General features: G+C 49.9%; 1 protein-coding gene across 3 annotated transcripts in view; it reads left to right on the top strand.

Annotated features, from left to right (window-relative positions):
- The window catches only part of LOC134957542 (fatty-acid amide hydrolase 1-like), a 175,313-nt gene that overhangs the window by 40,797 nt on the left and 116,070 nt on the right, over window positions 1–18,446 (top strand). The window contains exon 2 of one of the 3 annotated variants that reach the window (XM_063939518.1): window positions 5,847–5,960. The exons of 1 other annotated variant lie outside the window; for it this stretch is intronic. In XM_063939518.1, the coding sequence (XP_063795588.1) occupies window positions 5,847–5,960 (114 nt within the window). Of the gene's footprint in view, window positions 1–5,846; window positions 5,961–7,619; window positions 7,890–18,446 lie in introns of those variants that run through there. One more of the 3 variants, XM_063939520.1, reaches the window with a different exon arrangement.

The raw sequence follows: 18,446 nt of genomic DNA, 5'->3' as shown, positions 1-18,446 counted from the left end.
CTTAATAAATAGCTCTCTAAGGAGAAGCTGCTTCTGAGAGACTGTAATTGCAGCAGACATCACTGCACAGTCACAGTAGATGACAAGTGTTCTACATTTACAGTTTTAGCCTATCAAGAAGCATTATAACAGTTCTAAGTTAAGAGATAGGGGCCAATTATATCCCTTTTACACCGCCAGCCAGGGGTGCTGGAATGTTTTGAGGTTGGGGGGGCGTAGTAAAAATGACATTTTGGCACCCCCCTCCCCCAAACCTCACCACCTTCCCCAGTGCAGGTGAGCGCTTACCTCCAGGCGACTCCTCTTGTAAAATCAGTGTGCTGCCGCAGCCTGCTGTGCCCAATGTCCCTATTTTCTATCACCTCTTTTCTCTTCTTACTCCCACTACTTTGAGAGTTACAGGGAGGGGGAGGGCAGGGATGCTAGGGGGGAGTTACAGGGATGGTGAGGGCAGGGACGCTGACGGCGGATTAAGAGAGAGGGTGAGGGCATGGACGTTAAGGGGGTAGTTACAAGGAGTGTGAGGGCAGGGGCACTGATTGTGGAGACCAGTGCCGTAGCTAGGCATTTTAGCGCTGTGTGCAAGAAGCGGCATTGACGCCCCCCCCCCCATGCAAGATAGGGGCAGTGCGCGCTGTAGGCATGCAAACAATATATAGGGGTGTGGCTTCATGGGGAAGGGGCGTGGCCACAAAATTATACCAATTCATATTACGGTGCACAGTAGTCTCTATTATTCAAATTACGCTGCACAGTAGCGCCACTAAACCAGGTAGAGCCCCTTTTACACATTACAGCAGACAGTCCCCCTTTTTACACATTACGGCAGACAGCATCCCCCTTTTTACACATTACGGCAGCCAGCGTCCCCTATTTACACATTACGGCAGACAGCGTCCCCTTTTTACACATTACGGCAGACAGCATCCCCTTTTTACACATTACGGCAGACAGCGTCCCCTTTTTACACATTACGGCAGACAGCGTCCCCTTTTTTACACATTACGGCAGACAGCGTTCCCTTTTTACACATTACAGCAGACAGCGTCCCCTTTTTACACATTACGGCAGACAGCGTCCCCTTTTTTACACATTATGGCAGACGGCGTCCCCTTTTTACACATTACGGCAGGCAGCATCCCCCTTTTTACACATTACGTCAGACAGCGTCCCCCTTTTTACACATTACGGCAGCCAGCATCCCCCTTTATACACATTACGGCAGACAGCGTCCCCTTTTTTACACATTACGGCAGACAACGTCCCCTTTTTTACCAACGTCCCCTTTTTTACACATTACGGCAGACAGCGTCCCCTTTTTACACATTACGGCAGACAGCGTCCCCTTTTTACACATTATGGCAGACAGCGTCCCCTTTTTTACACATTACGGCAGACAGCGTCCCCCTTTTTACACATTATGGCAGACAGCGTCCCCCTTTTTACACATTATGGCAGACAGCGTCCCCTTTTTACACATTATGGCAGAGTCCCCTTTTTACACATTACGGCAGACAGCGTCCCCCTTTTTACACATTACGGCAGATAGCGTCCCCTTTTTTACACATTACGGCAGACAGTGTCCCCTTTTTACACATTACGGCAGACAGCGTCCCCTCTTTACACATTATGGCAGACAGCGACAGGGAGTTAGAGGGATGGTGTGGGCACCTGATGGGGGAGCTACAGGGAGGGTGAAGGTAGGGACGCTGACGGGATTTAGAGGGAGGGTGAGGGCATGGATGCTGAGGGGGGAGCTACATGGAGGGTAAATAGACAAATGCTGTAAATCCCCCCAATTGTCACTTACCAGATATTTGTGCCTTCTCACCCACCCACACGTGGGTCTCAGCTACTGCGCGCTGCAGCTCCCTTTGATCTTCTAAAGCAGCCCACAGAGGAGGCGGGGCTCGGGACAGGACTCGGAGGCAGACCTGTGCTTGTTTTGTGGTCTTCCTGGCACACTGGTGAGGGCGGCGCATGCACCACTCATCATGCTGCTGGTGCCGCTGCTGCCTGTGATAAGTGTGTGACAGGCGCTGGCAGCAGCGGCAGCCAGCAGCAGGCAGGCAGCACAGTGCGGCTCCATCAGTGGGCGGTAGAGAGGGGGGAGCTGCTCTTCATGCTGCCAGTGCCGCTGCTCCCTGTCAGTGTGACAGGGATCAGCGGCGCACATCAGCAAGGTCGCAGAGCGGGGAGAACGCCTTCCTGCTTTGCAGACCCTGCTGAGCGGGTAGCGCTGGGACAGCACTCCCCCTCAGCTGCGCCTGCGCCTCCATCTCATTTGGGGGGGTCATGCTGCCCCCTTACCCCCCCTGTTCCGACGCCTCTGCCGCCAGCATATAACATGGGTTATTGCACATGAACGTTCATAACCCATGTTGCTGGCTAGTGTAAAAGGGTTGAGTTGGAATAGTCTGGGTCGAGTGACCCGGTATTCCAACTTGGGAAGATTGCGGGGTTGAACACGCGTTCAACCCGGCAAACTGTGCAGTGTAAACGGTAGCCGGGTCTTTTACAGTCTATGCGCAGGCGGCACTTGGAGATCATGTGATCTCCAAGCGCCGCCCCTGTCGCGTCACCGGCAACATCACCAACCCGGCAACATGCTGGGCTGGTGACTCCGGTGGGAAAGGGGGCTGAGGCGGGTCGCAGCCGGGTGGCACGCATGTCAGGTTCCTGGCTGTGACCCGCTATTTGTGGTCTAAAAGCGGTATTACTATATCCTAGACAGAGTGTTACTTCTACAGCAGTTTCAGATATAACTAACCTTCAGCTGTGCCATTGATTAGGATAAATACAGAGCAACTTTCAGTCTTCTCCAGCAGCGATAGTTACTGAACACTTAAAAAGACACTGTGGCCGATATTCAATTGTTATCGTGGCGGCAGCCACTAGATAGTGCCTAACGGAGCAATTCAGTTGTAGCTCCAGGCGGGATGGCTGTCGGCGTTGGCATTTCAGCTCACACCTCCTGGGGGTGGCGAACTGAAGTGCGTGAAAAGTGACCCATTTGGGCAATCAAAAGGGACTTTTTTTTCACTGCACCCATTAGTTTGATCGGCTTTAGCCAATTTACGCGCTTTACACGGCTGCACAGTGATGAGGGGAGAGAGGGTAGGTCCACCAACCAAATTTCAGTATAAGGGAAAACAATACCCTGAATCACCTCCAACTCCTAATTGGATGCTGACAATCACACATGCCCTGGATGTGGATCTTGCATTGCACAAAATAGCAATATAAAAGTCACCTAGCCAAACAGAGTCATATCCTGACTCATAAGCCATGCCTCCCAACTTTCATATCTGCTGTGTCAGTACTTGCATGTGCAAAAGGTTATGTGGTTTCATGTCTGCACTCTGCCAGCTGCTGGGCTGCCCCCAGACTCTCCTGGCATTGCATTGAGGCAACCATTCGCCACCACTGCCCTGTAGCTAGTGCAGCGGTGACAGTGTGTAAAACCCCACTGGTACTAGGTATGCAAAAACTGCAGTCACTGTGCATAGTGCATCACACTTACTCTGCTCCGGCTGGTCATGGGTTCAGGCACAGATACCAGAGGGTCCTCTGAATAATCAGGTGTTTAATTACAGTTGCATTGTGGGAGTGGACTACAGGTGTCGGTGCAGCGCATAAAGAATTGGGCACCAGGCCATCTCATAAAACAGCATAAAGTTTATTTAACATCAAAGCATGGATATAGTAGGGATAACTTCTGAACACTTCTCCAGCACAAAGCTTAATGGTTACAATCGATTATACATCAGGGCACCTCCTCTAGTGCATAACAGCACAGTGTTCCTGGCGCTGCAATTGTCGGATTCGGCAGCAGCTCTCTCAGGGGTACTAGGTCATTTACCCCAATATAGACAAAAAGAATACAATATGAGAGTGCGCTTATCAAATCCGATGTAGATTTTATTTTTTTATAATAATAAAAAACTTTTTATTATATCCATACAATTCTATATAATCTAATATCAGCCGGCCGGCTATATATAAAACTTATTTCCAATAAAAAATACTGACATAATTTTAAAACACAATTCCTTAAATATTCATTATACAGAGTTCTTATCCACAACTCCAATCTATCTGCACAAGTCCATATATACGAAGATTATTTAGCAACTTATTGCACCAATTGTGTTAATTAGCAAACTTTTGAGCAGTTTCTGATGCCAAGTGAATAGTTTAGTAATAATCTAAAACAACGCCTTCCTCACAGCTGAACAGTCCATTTAGGCAGTTCATATATATTTTGTTACAAATGTAACTATTGGGATTACTTTGTATCAAGTTGTTTGTATACCGTACAGAGTGCTTCTATTCTCCAGCTTGTAAGCATACATACGGCATCCCTCCTGGTTAGTGTCTCTCGTCACTGTCCGTTAAACTTTGGAGGGGAATCACTTCATATATCGCTCACCGTTTCTTGTTCTCCCGGCGGCTAGCCGTGCGGCTGGAATATTTCCTCGTCAGCCTAACTGGAGATTTGTCGGACTTGTCAGCAGAGAAGGCATACACAGCCCCGCGCCTTCGGGGTATTTGCAATCACCGGCCAGTGGATATAAGATTGCTGCTGTCTGTATGAGAGTGTCTGACAGACGCGTTTCCCCGCCTACTCAAGAGCATCGGCGGCTTCCTCAGTTCCTCTAGTGCATCACTTAATTGCAGAGGCATGAATATGGCGAACAGCAGTACGTACCAGGGCATTCTGTGACCAGTAGTGCTACACATACCAAGTTACTGTCTCTCTCTATGTCATGTCCATGGGGGGCTTCTAATCATGCCGCGTGGCTTCCGACCACTCACCCAGATACATCCTCTCTTGAGACTCCCACCTGTAACACACTCTTCTCCTGGCATCACCCTTTTACTGGATTCTGAGTACTGCTGCTCTCACACTGCGGTCTCTCCCTCTGTCAGGTGCCTTGCTGCGTCTGACATCTCTCCCCACATAAACATGTGAGGAGACCTCACTGGGACTACATCTTTCCAACTCACACACCACGCTTCTCTCCGCTAACACATGTGCTTCTGCTAGCTAACACTCCAGGCTTCTGGGCTGCAAAGACCATGCTGCTGCTGCTGCATGACAGCCTTTTGTAACCTTTTATTCCCAGGGAGACATTCCATCTGGGATTTCCCGCCCTTAGCTGCAAATTGGTGAGCCCTGCCTTTGCTTTTTGCAGGCTGCTGGCTCAGTTCTATGCAGCTCCAGCAACCCTTTTACTTTTATTACACAGTCATGCTGGCACCTGTAGTGCCACAGTTGCTTTGTGCTTGCAGGCCCTTGCAGTGTTTTAACCCTTGCAGTTCCAGGGTATTACAAGTGTTTCCCGACCACCTGCAGGACACTGTGGCCCACGTATTGGACAGTGTCCAGAAAGTGGGACTATCCCACTGAAATAAGGATGGTTGGGAGGTATGCATATACACTTGAGCTCAGATATGTCTGTGGGACCCTGGTGATCACTGCTCATCGCTTCTGTAGCTGGAGACTGCAATGCGACAATGTAATATCATGATACATAGCAACACAGCTACACATATGAGAATAGATCAGTGACTAGTTAGTCCCACCATTACCACAGGCTCAGTCACACCCCCAGTTTTTAAATCCTGGTAGCTTGTGGTCACTTCGTCCAGCACTTGTGTACATTGTGATACCAGAGGACGTCTGTGATGAGAAAAGTGCAGGGAGATGCATGGGGCAATTGTAGCTAAGAAGCTGGATCCCCCCATAACCCAACACCCTAGGCTGAAGCCTAATGGTTGATCAGGTGATGCCCTGTTACACTTGTCTGTCTCAGTGCTTTGATCTTTTACAATTCTTCCAGAATCCTGGAGTGGACAGCGGTGCTATCCTGAGCCTGACGCTGCTGGAGCTGACAGAGAAGCTGCAGGACGGGTCCCTTTCTCCAGAATGTGTCCTGTACTCCTATGTTGAGAAGGTCAGAGACCAGTCCTTATATGTCTGCACAACCTTGGGGTCTATGTACTGAGCCTTGGAAAGAGTTGAAGTGGACGGAGATAAAGTACCAGCCAATCAGCTCCTAACATCCATGCTACAGGCTGTGTTTGCTAAATGACAGGTAGGAGCTGGTTGGTTGGTACTTTGTGGTCTATTCATGAAGCAGTGAAAAGATTGGAGAAATGAGCCATTGGAGAAGTTGCACATGGCAACAAATCAGCTGCTCTGTATAATTGTATAGTATGCAAATTGTAAATGTTACTTGAATGCTGATTTATTGCCATTGACAACTTCTCCAACGGCTCACTTCTCCACAATTTTCACTGCTTCATGAATAGACCCCTTTATTTCTGTCCACTTTATCTCTTTCTTAGGCTTAATAAATATATTATATCAAATCCTGTATATCAGAGGAATAAATTATACTATATGGCTAATGTGGGAGGTTAGTGGAGTTAAGCGGTGGGTGTGTAGTAGTGGGGGTGGTATGTATGGTGGTGGGTGTTTTGTTTTGTAGGTGAGTGTTATGGTTGGTGGGATGTGTTGGGGTGGGCTTGTTGTGTTGGTGGGTGGGTTTGTTGTATTAGCGGGGGTGTTTCGCTTTCTGGGATATATTGAGCTGTGGTGGGTGTTATACTTGATGGGGTTTGCATTGTTGTCCTTAGTATTTTGTAGGTGGGTTTGTTGTGGTAAAGGGTGTATATTGGTGGTGGTGAGTATGTTGTGGTTTGTGTTATGCTTGGTGAGGTGTGTTGTCTTGTGGTGGATGGGTGTGTTTTGTTGGTGGATGCGTTGTGGGTATAATTTGGTGGTGGTAAGTTGGATTGTGGTGTGTATGTTGTGTTGGTGGACGATGTGTTGCTTAGTAGTGGATAGGTAATATGCCTTGTGGCAGATTTAAAAGTCAGGACGCCCCTATGCATAACATTATTGCAAACCCCCTCCCCACCCCCCCCACCCTTTTTCTGCAACTCCAGCACCCTTCTGTCTCTCCAACTTCAACCCCTCAGCGTATCTCCAGCCCCCACATCCCTCCTGCTCCAGCCCCAGTCACACCTACCTTCTCTGGCTGCTGCTCCTCTATGCGCAGTGGCTCAGAGTGCTTTCAGAGCAGTAGCGTTGCGTGACATAGGGGCGGATTGGAATGAAAAAGCAGCCCAGGAAATTTATGGAAGCAGCCCTAATGTGGGTGCAGTCTGATGAGGGTGGGGTCTGTTGAGAGGGGCGGGATCCTTCCTCATAGGGCTTGATTGTATGCAATTGTGGCCCTCCTTGTGTCTTTTGCTGCAGTTGTGTCTGAGCCGTGACATCATGCGTGATGTACCGCCGGAAACAAAGAAAACTTTATTGCACTGCAATAAAGTTTTTATTGTTTATTGTGACACAGCACGTGTGATGTCATGATGTCATGCTGCGCCGCAGTGCTGCCCTGAAGGCACAGGAGCTGACACAGGAAAACAAGCAAAAGCAGCTGCCATCCCCAGACACTACATGCCTGTACCCTGCTGATCACTGCAATAGGTAAGATGGATTTATCTGCATGAGAGCCCTGCAGATAATGTACACTGTGAGCGCAGGACCGCCGGCAACACCTGCAGGCAGGGCCGGAATAACGGTGGTGTCACAGGGGCGGGCGTCTTGGCAGTAGCGGATTTACCGCTATGCGGGTCACAGGGGGCTCGCGAGAGAGCTGTTTAATGAATGCATCATTTACTTCCCGACACCGGCAGACTGTTAGTGCTTAGATTTCGGACATCTGCCGGGTGCCGCTCTGTCTGTCTCCTCTCCTGCTAGGTACTCTGTGCTGCCGTGTCTGCGTGTGACGTGTCACGACCACATGTTTAGGGAGAGGAGCCGATCAGAATGATGAAGGTCTGCAGCGGGCGGACAGTGGACTGAAGGATAGATGGTGAGTTGCTCCTGGGGAGGGGAGGTGGGGGAGGCCTGGTTGTGGTGCCCGAGGTTCCGGCCGGTGGTAGTAGCAACAGACAGTCCTGTACAGCATCCTGTAGCTCTCTCTTTTCTCCTGTCCTGCTCCCTGACTATTGTAGTAGCTTTTGTATGTGTATTTGTGTTAGGATCTCCTGTTCTGTACTGCCACGTCGCCATGGCAACCGGGAGGCAAGTGTTAGCGAAGTAACCTGAGCGCAGCTGGTACTCCGGTCCGGGTTTTTACTGTGTAGTGGTTACAGGCTCTGTGCACGGCAGGGAATCCGGTGCTGGTTTTGTGCTCACAGTCTGTGAGGTCTGAGTGGGGCGTGGACAGCACCTGCTATATAAACCATCCTCTCAGGCTAGGCAAATGCTGCTGAATCTTTGTTTGTTAGTCAGTTCCAGAGAGTTAGCTAGTACTGTGTGACTTTGTATTCACTTGTTGCTTACTGCGAATAGGCCTTGGGATTCGGTACTTCATTCTGCCAATCCGGACCTAGCAGTAAGACTGGAGTCAGTTGTTTAACCTGCTGGGGTTCTTTTGCTATTCTGTGAACCCAGCAGGTTTGCGGCTGTACTCTCAGACCTGCTTGCTTAATCCTCCCTCACTGTGCAGGGCGTCCAGGTGTCAGTTTAGTGGCAGTAAGCTGAACCTGTGCCCTGCAAGTGGGGGTTAGGATTGTGGATACTCTCCTTGTGTCTATATTTCTATCTCTGACCAAGGAGTTTATTCCCACACCCGTTGGTAACCCTTTGGGGTTTTTCCTGTTGCTCTTAGCAACATCATTTTGGGTGCTCCACATGTTAAATCACTACATCTCGCTTCATTGTCCGCTCTATTCCATCTGAGCATTCCTGACACTAGGGAGTCACCCAATTCCTGAGCCTTTGGGCTTCACCGTTCATTTTGTGTTTATTAGTTATTCCATCACCTCCTATGTATGTTATGTTATACTGTCTGTGAGTTCGTTTGCTTCGCTTCCCTCTCTGTTCATACACCGGTATACTCCTGTTAGCACTGGTGTGCGTAACATATTCAGCAGCCAACTCCTGTTGACATTTTGTGGGAATATGGAGCATACCCCTCAAAATACTTTGCCACAGGTGGTCGATCAGGTGCAGGTCCTGACTCGACAATTTAATGAGATGTCCATTAAAATGAACACCCCGCAGGCCGCTAGCGGAGCTCCCGCAGCAGCAGCGGCAAGTTTAGGGGTTAAGGAGCCGAAAGTAAATCTCCCGGATCGTTTTTCTGGAGATCGCTCGCAGTTTTTTTGTTTCAAGGAGAGCTGTAAGCTATATTTCAGGCTTAGGCCCCAGTCTTCTGGGTCGGAGATTCAGCGGGTGGGCATGGTGATTTCCTTGCTACAAGGAGACCCACAGGTCTGGGCATATGGGTTGGAGCCTGACTGTCCGTCGCTTAAAAGTGTTGATGCTTTTTTTATGGCACTGGGCATTTTGTATGATGACCCTGACAAGATGGCTTCAGCCGAGGCTCAGATTACGGTCCTAAAGCAAGGGCGACGGCCAGCTGAGGTTTATAGTATGGAGTTTCGGAGGTTGGCTCATGATACCCAGTGGAATGACCCAGCCCTGAGAAACCAATACGAAGGGGCCTTTCTGACCAGATAAAGGACCAACTGGTACAATATCCCTCGCCTGATAGCTTAGATCAGCTCATGCAGTTATCCATCCGGGTGGATAGACGGCTGAGAGAGCGTAGGCTTGAAAGGGAGACCGCAGTTTCCTTTTTTCCCAAGGGAACCTCAGACTCTGAGGAATATTCCGAGGAGCCTATGCAGATTGGGGCTACCCGCCTCTCCTCGCGTGAGAAGACGCGGAGGAGACAGCAGGGTTTGTGTTTGTACTGTGGGAATAAAGGTCATGTCGTAGTATCATGCCCAGAAAAGCCGGAAAACTTCAGGGCCTGAGGGTGATGGGAAATATCCTGTCAGGCCAGAAGTCAGATTTTCCCAAAAAGACTTTTCTCATTCCGGTGACTTTGGAGATCCTCGGTCAAACTGTCAAGACTGAGGCCTTTGTTGACAGTGGGGCCGATGGGGTTTTCATGGACCGTCAATTCGCCCTGGAACACTCTGTTCCCTCAGTACCTTTGGCATCAGAGATTGAGATCTGTGGGTTAAACGGGGAACCATTGTCCCAGGGTAAAATTACCTCCTGCACCAGCCAAATTCCTTTGTTTATTGGAGCCACACACTCTGAAAAATTGTCTTTCCATGTGACTGTCTGTTCTTTTGCCCCATTGGTTTTGGGGTTACCCTGGTTAAGGGCCCATAACCCTCAATTTAACTGGGTCTCTGGGGAGATTCTTAGTTGGGGTAGTGATTGTTTCAGGAGTTGCTTGAGCCTTCCAGTCAGGCTCTCGCAGCTAAGTTTGCCAGGATTGCCAGGATGTTATGCAGATTTTGCGGATGTGTTCTCCAAAAAAGTTGCGGAGGTACTACCTCCCCATCGCCCCTATGATTGTGCCATTGATTTGTTGCCGGATGCTAAGCTTCCCAAGAGCAGGTTGTACTCCCTGTCACGTCCTGAGACTCAGGCTATGGCAGAGTACATTCAGGAGAACTTAGCTAAGGGATTTATCAGACCCTCACAGTCCCCAGTTGGGTCGGGGTTCTTCTTCGTGGGTAAAAAGGACGGTTCGTTGCGACCCTGCATCGACTTCAGGGAATTGAACCGTATCACGATTAAAAACTCGTACCCACTGCCTCTCATTTCGGTTTTGTTTGACCAGCTTCGTACTGCCACCATTTTTTCTAAGATTGACCTACGCGGTGCTTACAATCTAATCCGAATAAGAGAGGGGGATGAATGGAAGACTGCCTTTAATACCCACTCGGGGCATTATGAATATTTGGTGATGCCTTTTGGGCTCTCTAATGCCCTGGCAGTCTTCCAGGAATTCATGAACGATGTGCTCAGGGAATATTTGGATAGATTTTTAGTTGTTTATCTATATGACATCCTAATCTTCTCCCATTCCCTGGAGGAACATCGGAAGCATGTACGCTTAGTCCTCCAGAAACTCAGAGACCACCAGCTTAGGGCGAAGCTGGAGAAGTGCGAATTTGAAGTCCAGCAAATCGCATTTCTAGGGTATATTATCTCCTCAGAAGGTTTCCAAATGGAGGGTTCTAAGGTACAGGCAGTCCTGGATTAAGTGCAGCCCACTAGTCTGAAGGCGCTTCAGCGTTTTCTGGGCTTTGCAAATTTTTATAGACGGTTCATCGCTGGATTTTCGTCTATAGTGGCCCCCTTGGTGGCACTCACTAAGAAAGGGGCGGATGTTGCTTACTGGTCTTGTGAGGCCAAAGCGGCCTTTGCCCGTCTCAAAAGGGCATTTGTCTCGGCCAAGGTGCTGCGACACCCAGATCCAGAGCGTCCTTTTGTGGTAGAAGTGGATGCCTCTGAGATAGGTATTGGGGCAGTGCTCTCTCAGATGGGGGTGTCTGATAATCGCCTTCATCCCTGTGCTTACTTTTCCCGTAAATTTTCGTCTGCCGAGATGAATTATGATGTGGGTAACCGGGAATTGTTGGCTATAAAGGATGCACTCGGGGAGTGGAGACACTGGCTTGAGGGGGCTAAGTTTGTGGTCTCAATTCTCACCGACCATAAGAATCTGGCATATTTAGAGTCAGCGAAGCGGCTCAATGCCAGGCAAGCACGATGGGCTATCGCCCTGGGTCAAAAAACATCAAGGCTGATGCGCTCTCGCTGAGTTTTGCTCCAGTCCAAGAGACCACCGAGGAGCCATTGCCCATTGTGTCCCCATCATGTATTAAAGTGGGCATTACCCAGGACCTCTTGTCATTAGTCCTTAGAGCACAGGAGCAGGCTCCTCCAGACCTTCCGGTAGGTCTCTTGTTTGTGCCTCCTAGGTTAAGACAGCGAGTGTTCCTGGAATTCCATGCCAAGAGGTCGGCAGGGCATCCGGGTATTGCCAGAACTCGGGAGTTGCTGTCTAGGGCGGTGTGGTGGCCCTCCGTGGCTAGGGATGTGGATCAGTGGGTTCGGGCATGTGACGTTTGTGCCCGAAATAAAACTCCTAGAGGGGTTCCTGTCGGCCCATTACATCCACTCTCTATTCCATCTAAGCCATGGACCCACATTTCCATGGATTTTGTGGTGGACTTGCCCAAATCCTCGGGGATGACAGCCATTTGGGTTGTCGTTGACAGGTTTTCGAAGATGGCGCATTTCGTTCCACTGGTTGGGTTGCCATCGGCCAGACGCCTGTCTGAGTTATTTATGCAGCATGTTGTGCGCCTCCACGGGTTGCCACTTGATGTGGTCTCTGACCGTGGATCCCAGTTTGTGGCCAAATTCTGGAGGGCATTTTGTTCTGATCTCCAGATTTCTGTGAGCTTGTCGTCAGGCTACCATCCACAGTCTAATGGGCAGACTGAGAGGGTGAACCAGTCCTTGGAGCAGTTCCTCAGGTGTTATGTCTCCAAGTGTCATACTGACTGGGTTGCTCATCTGTCCATGGCGGAGTTTGCCTATAACAACGCGGCTCACTCTGCTACAGGGATCTCTCCCTTCCTTTGTGTGTATGGGCATCATCCTAAGACCAATTCTTTTGACCCCCTGGATTCCACGCCTGGTGGTTCCTCTGTGGTTTCGGCCCTTAGGGGTATTTGGAGGAAAGTTAAGAAAGCCCTTGTGTCTGTGTCATTAGTGACCAAAAGGGTTTTTGATAAGCGGAGAAGACCCTGCAGCTTTAAATTAGGAGACTTCGTCTGGTTGTCCACCAAGAATTTGAAGTTGAGACAGCCATCTCATAAGTTAGGCCTCCGGTTCATCGGCCCTTATAAGATCACCAGGGTTATCAATCCGGTGGCATTTCAGTTAGATCTGCCCCGTTCATTGGGTATCAATAAAACATTTCATTGTTCCCTTTTAAAACTGGCGGTTAGTAATCCTTCTTCCAGTGGAAGACCTTCTCCTCTTCTGATACGGGGTCAGAGGGAGTTTGTGGTTGAGAGGGTTCTTGACTCCAAGATGGTTCGGGGTCGGCTGTCATTTTTGGTGCACTGGAAGGGGTATGGCCCGGAGGAGCGGTCGTGGGTGCGCAGTTGTGATCTTCATGCCCCCAGACTGATACGCTCTTTCTTCTCGCAGTTCCCCGATAAACCCGGTGGTAGGGGTTCTTTGACCCCTCGTCAGAGGGGGGGTACTGTTAGGATCTCCTGTTCTGTACTGCCACGTCGCCATGGCAACCGGGAGGCAAGTGTTAGCGAAGTAACCTGAGCGCAGCTGATACTCCGGTCCGGGTTTTTACTGTGTAGTGGTTACAGGCTCTGTGCACGGCAGGGAATCCGGTGCTGGTTTTGTGCTCACAGTCTGGGGTTTTTCCTGTTGCTCTTAGCAACATCATTTTGGGTGCTCCACATGTTAAATCACATGTTAAATCACTACATCTCGCTTCATTGTCCGCTCTATTCCATCTGAGCATTCCTGACACTAGGGAGACACCCAATTCCTGAGCCTTTGGGCTTCCCCGTTCATTTTGTGTTTATTAGTTATTCCATTACCTCCTGTGTATGTTGTGTTATACTGTCTGTGAGTTCGTTTTGCCTCGCATCCCTCTCTGTTCATACACCGGTATACTCCTGTTAGCACTGGTGTGCGTAACAATTTGTATATGTGTAATGGTGTATCTGTGTGTGTATATGCAGTGCTGTAACTAGACATTTTAGCGCTGTGTGCAAGAAACAGCATCGGCGCCCCCCACTCCCATATTTAAAATAGGGCCAGTCACTGCACGCCATAGGTGCGAGCCAAAAATATAGGGGCGTGGCTTCGTGGGGATGGGGCATGGCCACAAAATAATACCAATTCATATTAAGCTGCACAATAGTCACCATTATTCAACTTACAGCGCACAGTAGCGCCACATACACACATTACACCAGGTAGAGCCCCTGTCACACATTATTCCAGGTAGAGCCTCATTTTACACATTACTCCAAGTAGAGCCCCTATCACACATTACGCCAGGTAGAGCACTCTTTTACACATTACGGCAGGTGGAGCCCACATTATGGCAGGTAGACCTCTCTTTTACACTTTACGGCAGGCAGAGCTCCCTTTTACACATTACGGCAGGTAGAGTCCCCTTTTACACATTACGGCAGGTAGAATTCTCTTTTACACGTTACGGCAGGTAGAGTCCCCTTTTACACATTACGGCAGGTAGAGTCCCATTTTACACTTTACAGCAGGTAGAGTTCTCTTTTACACATTACGGCAGGTAGAGTTCTCTTTTACACATTACAGCATGTAGAGTACCCTTTTACTCACTACGGCAGGTACAGTCCCTTTTACACATGGTAGTTGTAAAAAAAATCATCTGTCCATGGGGGGGGTTCTGCCTCTCAAAGTAGCGCACGTTAGTCACATTACACCACACAGAAGCGCACGTTACTCACATTACACCACACAGTAGCGCCCGATGGTCACATTACACCGCACAGTATCGCCCGATGGTCACATTACACCACACAATAGCGCACATTAGTCACATTAGACCACACAGTAGCACACGTTAGCCACATTGCACCACACAGTAGTGCACGTTAGTCACATTACACCACACAGTAGTGCACGTTAATAACATTACACCACACAGTAGTGCACGTTAATAACATTACACCACACAGTAGTGCACGTTAGCCACATTACACCATACAGTAGTGCACGTTAGCCACATTACACCACACAGTAGTGCACGTTAGCCACATTACACCACACAGTAGTGCACGTTAGCCACATTACACCACACAGTAGTGCACGTTAGTCACATTACACCACACAGTAGCGCACGTTAGTCACGTTACACCACACAGTAGCGCACGTTACTCACATTACACCGCACATTAGCACACATTACTCACATTACACCGCACAGTAGCGCCCGATGGTCACATTACACTGCACAGTAGCGCATGTTACTCACATTACACCACACAGTAGCGCCCGATGGTCACATTACACCACACAGTAGCGCATGTTACTCACATTACAGCACACAGTAGCGCACGTTGCTCACATTACACATCACAGTGTTACCTCTTCCACACACTACACCAGGAAGAGAGAGTGTGTGTCTGTGTGTGTGCAAAGCAACTATTACACTACTCACATGCTTATATCCCATCTGCACTGACACTCAGCTGCCAGCCTCTGTTCCTCTGAACTGTCCCTCCCCACACAGTACTGGAGGCGCATGGGGGGCACGGATAGTACACTCTCTCAATGCTGCAGCTGCAGGCATGGATGCGGGGCATGAGGGAGTAAGTGGGTAGGGCTTTGTCCGCCCACTCAGCGGAGGTAAGGCTGGAGAGGGGGACCAGAGAGGCGGAGGAGTCTGCGGACACTCCACAATTCTGTCATAGAGGCAGGACATTAGTGAGTAAGTGGGGCTTCGTCTGCCCACTCACTGTGACTGTGACAAGCGGAGAGGGGGACCAGGAAGGGGACAGAGCCTGCAGACGCTATAGATGCGGGGCATAATGAAGTGAGTGGGTGGGGCTTCGGCTGCACACTCACTGGGACAAACGGAGTGGCGGACAGGAGAGGGGGACCATGGGGGGTGGAGCCTGCGGACGGGCAGCTGCAGCGCTGCCCGGTGTAATGTAGTAGATAACTACGTGAGGTGCAAGAATGAGCTGGGCGCACCTCACCTCGGGTAGCGTTGCAGCCAGCGGCTGTGGTGTTGAAGCTGCCTTCTATGATAGTAGCGGCCCTGCGGGTGTTGCCGGCAGTTCTGCGCCCACAGTGCACATGCGCTGTGTGCCAGGCACCACTAGCACACACCTAGTTACGTCCCTGTGTATATGTGTAATGGTGTATCTGTATGTGTATTGGTGTATCTATATGTGTATATGTGTATTTCTATGTGTATATGTGTATTAGTGTATTTATATGTGTATATGTGTATTGGTGTATCTGTATGTGTATATGTGTATTTGTATGTGTATAGTACTGTATGTGTATTGGTGTTTCTGATTGTGTAGATGTGCACTGGTGTATTTGTTTGTATATATGGCATAATGTGTATCAGGGGCTCTACCTGGCATAATGTGGGCTCTGCCTGGCATAACATGTATCAGCAGCTCTACCTGGTATAATGTGTATAGGGGGCTCTACGTGGCATACTGTAATGTGTATAAGGTGCTCTACCTGGCGTAATGTGTAGCAGGACCTCTACTGTGGTGTAATGTGTGTAAGGGGTACTACTGTGTGGTGTAATGTGAATAATGGACACTACTGTGCCATGTAATGTGAGCTGGTACTATTCTGTGGCCACACCCCCTTCCCTATAGAGCGCGCAATATCCCTATTTTAAATATTGTTGAAGAGGGGGCACCAATTCTTTTTCTGGCATAGGACAACAAAATGTCTAGATATGGCACCATTTACAGTTATTGGTAATATTAGAATAGGAGAGTGCTACTGCACATATGCCAAGATGGTTCCTCTGGGGATGCTTCAGTCCCTAACCAAGATGGCCACCGGAGTTAGTACTGTGCATGCGCAGCTTCATCTTGTTTCTGTGTAGAGCGACATAGCGGGAGACAGACTCCCCCCTTGGCTCCAAGAGACCTGCCTGCTTTATGTGATGTAGTTATGTGACCGGCGGTCACATTACCTCCCCCTCACAATCCCGACGGTTGGCATGCAGACCAGCAGGGACTATTTCCACTTGTGGGTGTCCACCCATAGCCAAGCCCGCAAGGGGCTTGTTTCACTCACACCCCCTCCCCACCCCTGCCGGCATTCTGCGGCTGGGATTCGGCGTCGGGATGCTGACCGGCGGGATCCCGAATGTCGGCATCACAATACACACCCTGCTTTATCACTATTCTAGCATCCTTCACCGCTATCCACATCCAGTGTACAGTCACCAGGTGGTCAGCTGTTAAAACCCCACTCCGCTTCAAGCTCCACGTCATGCCTTAACCAGTGTAACCACAGTGAGTACGGCTGTTTCTACAACAGAATTTGATTGCAGATAAGAACCACTTGGCCCATCAAGTCTGCCCTAAACTCATATACGTGCACACACTTGGGTTAATGTTTTGTCGGGAACCAATTAACCTACCATGTGGGAAGAAACCGGAGTACCCGGAGAAACCCCACTCAAGCACAGGGAGAATATAAAAACTCCACATAGGGCCTAATTCAGACCTGGTCGCTGCAGCGGCAGCATATGCAGGCTGAAGTCCTGTGCTGTGTGTGCACGTGCAGCAGCTGCACTGCACATGTGCACACAGTGGGATGCCATCTTGTGTGATCGCCTCTGCCTGATTGACAGGCAGATGCGGTCGCGGGGCGTGTCGGCGGCATTGCAGCAGCATTTTTGGGGAGCGATCCAGACAACACAGGTGTGTCCGGACCATTTGTGGGGCGGGCCACGGCGGCTATGTGACGTCACGCGCAGCCAATGCGACCCTAAACATGGCGGGTAGCCGCCTGCCTTCACAGGGCTTGCCCTGTGCTGTACGTTGCCCCGCATGTCAAAGATTTTGATCATAGATGTGCATTTTATCGCACATCCATGATCGGTCTGTATTAGGCCCATAGTTAGGGCCATGGTGGGAATCGAACCCATGACCTCAGTGCTGCCCAATACTCAATAAACTACATTACTAAAGTCACTGGACTGCTTTTGGGTTAGAAACATTGGCCCTCATTCAGAGATGATCGTAGCTGTGCTAAATTTAGCACAGCTACGATCAGTCACACTGACATGCGGGGGGACGCCCAGCACAGGGCTAGTCCGCCCTGCATGTCAGTGCCGCCTTCCCCCTGCAGAAGTGCAAAGGCATCGCACAGCAGCGATGCCTTTGCACTTCCAGAGTAGCTCCCGACCAGCGCAGCTTTAGCGTGCTGGCCGGGAGCTACTCGTCACTCCCCGGCCCACAGCGGCTGTGTATGATATCATGCAGCCGCTGCGGCCCACTCCCCGCACAGTCCGGCCACGCCTGCATTGGCCGGACCACGCCTGCATTGGCCGGACCACGCTCATGAGACTGCGGCCAAACGCCGCCGTTCCGCCCTCTCCTGCCCAGCAACCGCCTCTGCCTGTCAATCAGGCAGAGGAAATCGCAGCCCCGCTACGGCCTGCGCTGGTGCACTATGGTGTCAGCACATGCGCAGTGGGCACTCGTTCGCTCAGCTGCAATAAAAAGCAACAGGCGAACGGGTCAGAATGACCCCCATTATGCAGATGTGTACATTAATGTGCTATATCGACGCATATACACATATATTTCCAAAGGACAGACCATTCATGCCTATGGAGGCAAGGGTGTAGCTACTAGAGGTGCAGGGAGTACAGCTGCTATGGGGCCCAGAGCTGAGAGGGGCCCACCTTCCCTGTCACATTTACATGTGTTATAATGGAGGAATACTCACATGAGAGGTGTGATCCCTCTCCCACAGCTTACAGTACACCCTCCTGCAAAGTTTTTCAGAAAGTGACACTGCCGCACATGTGTAGTGT

This window comes from Pseudophryne corroboree, chromosome 9, assembly GCF_028390025.1.
Source record: "Pseudophryne corroboree isolate aPseCor3 chromosome 9, aPseCor3.hap2, whole genome shotgun sequence".
Classification (NCBI taxonomy): domain Eukaryota; kingdom Metazoa; phylum Chordata; class Amphibia; order Anura; family Myobatrachidae; genus Pseudophryne; species Pseudophryne corroboree.
Note: the sequence above shows the minus strand (reverse complement) of the source record. Positions and strands in the feature narration are given on the sequence as shown.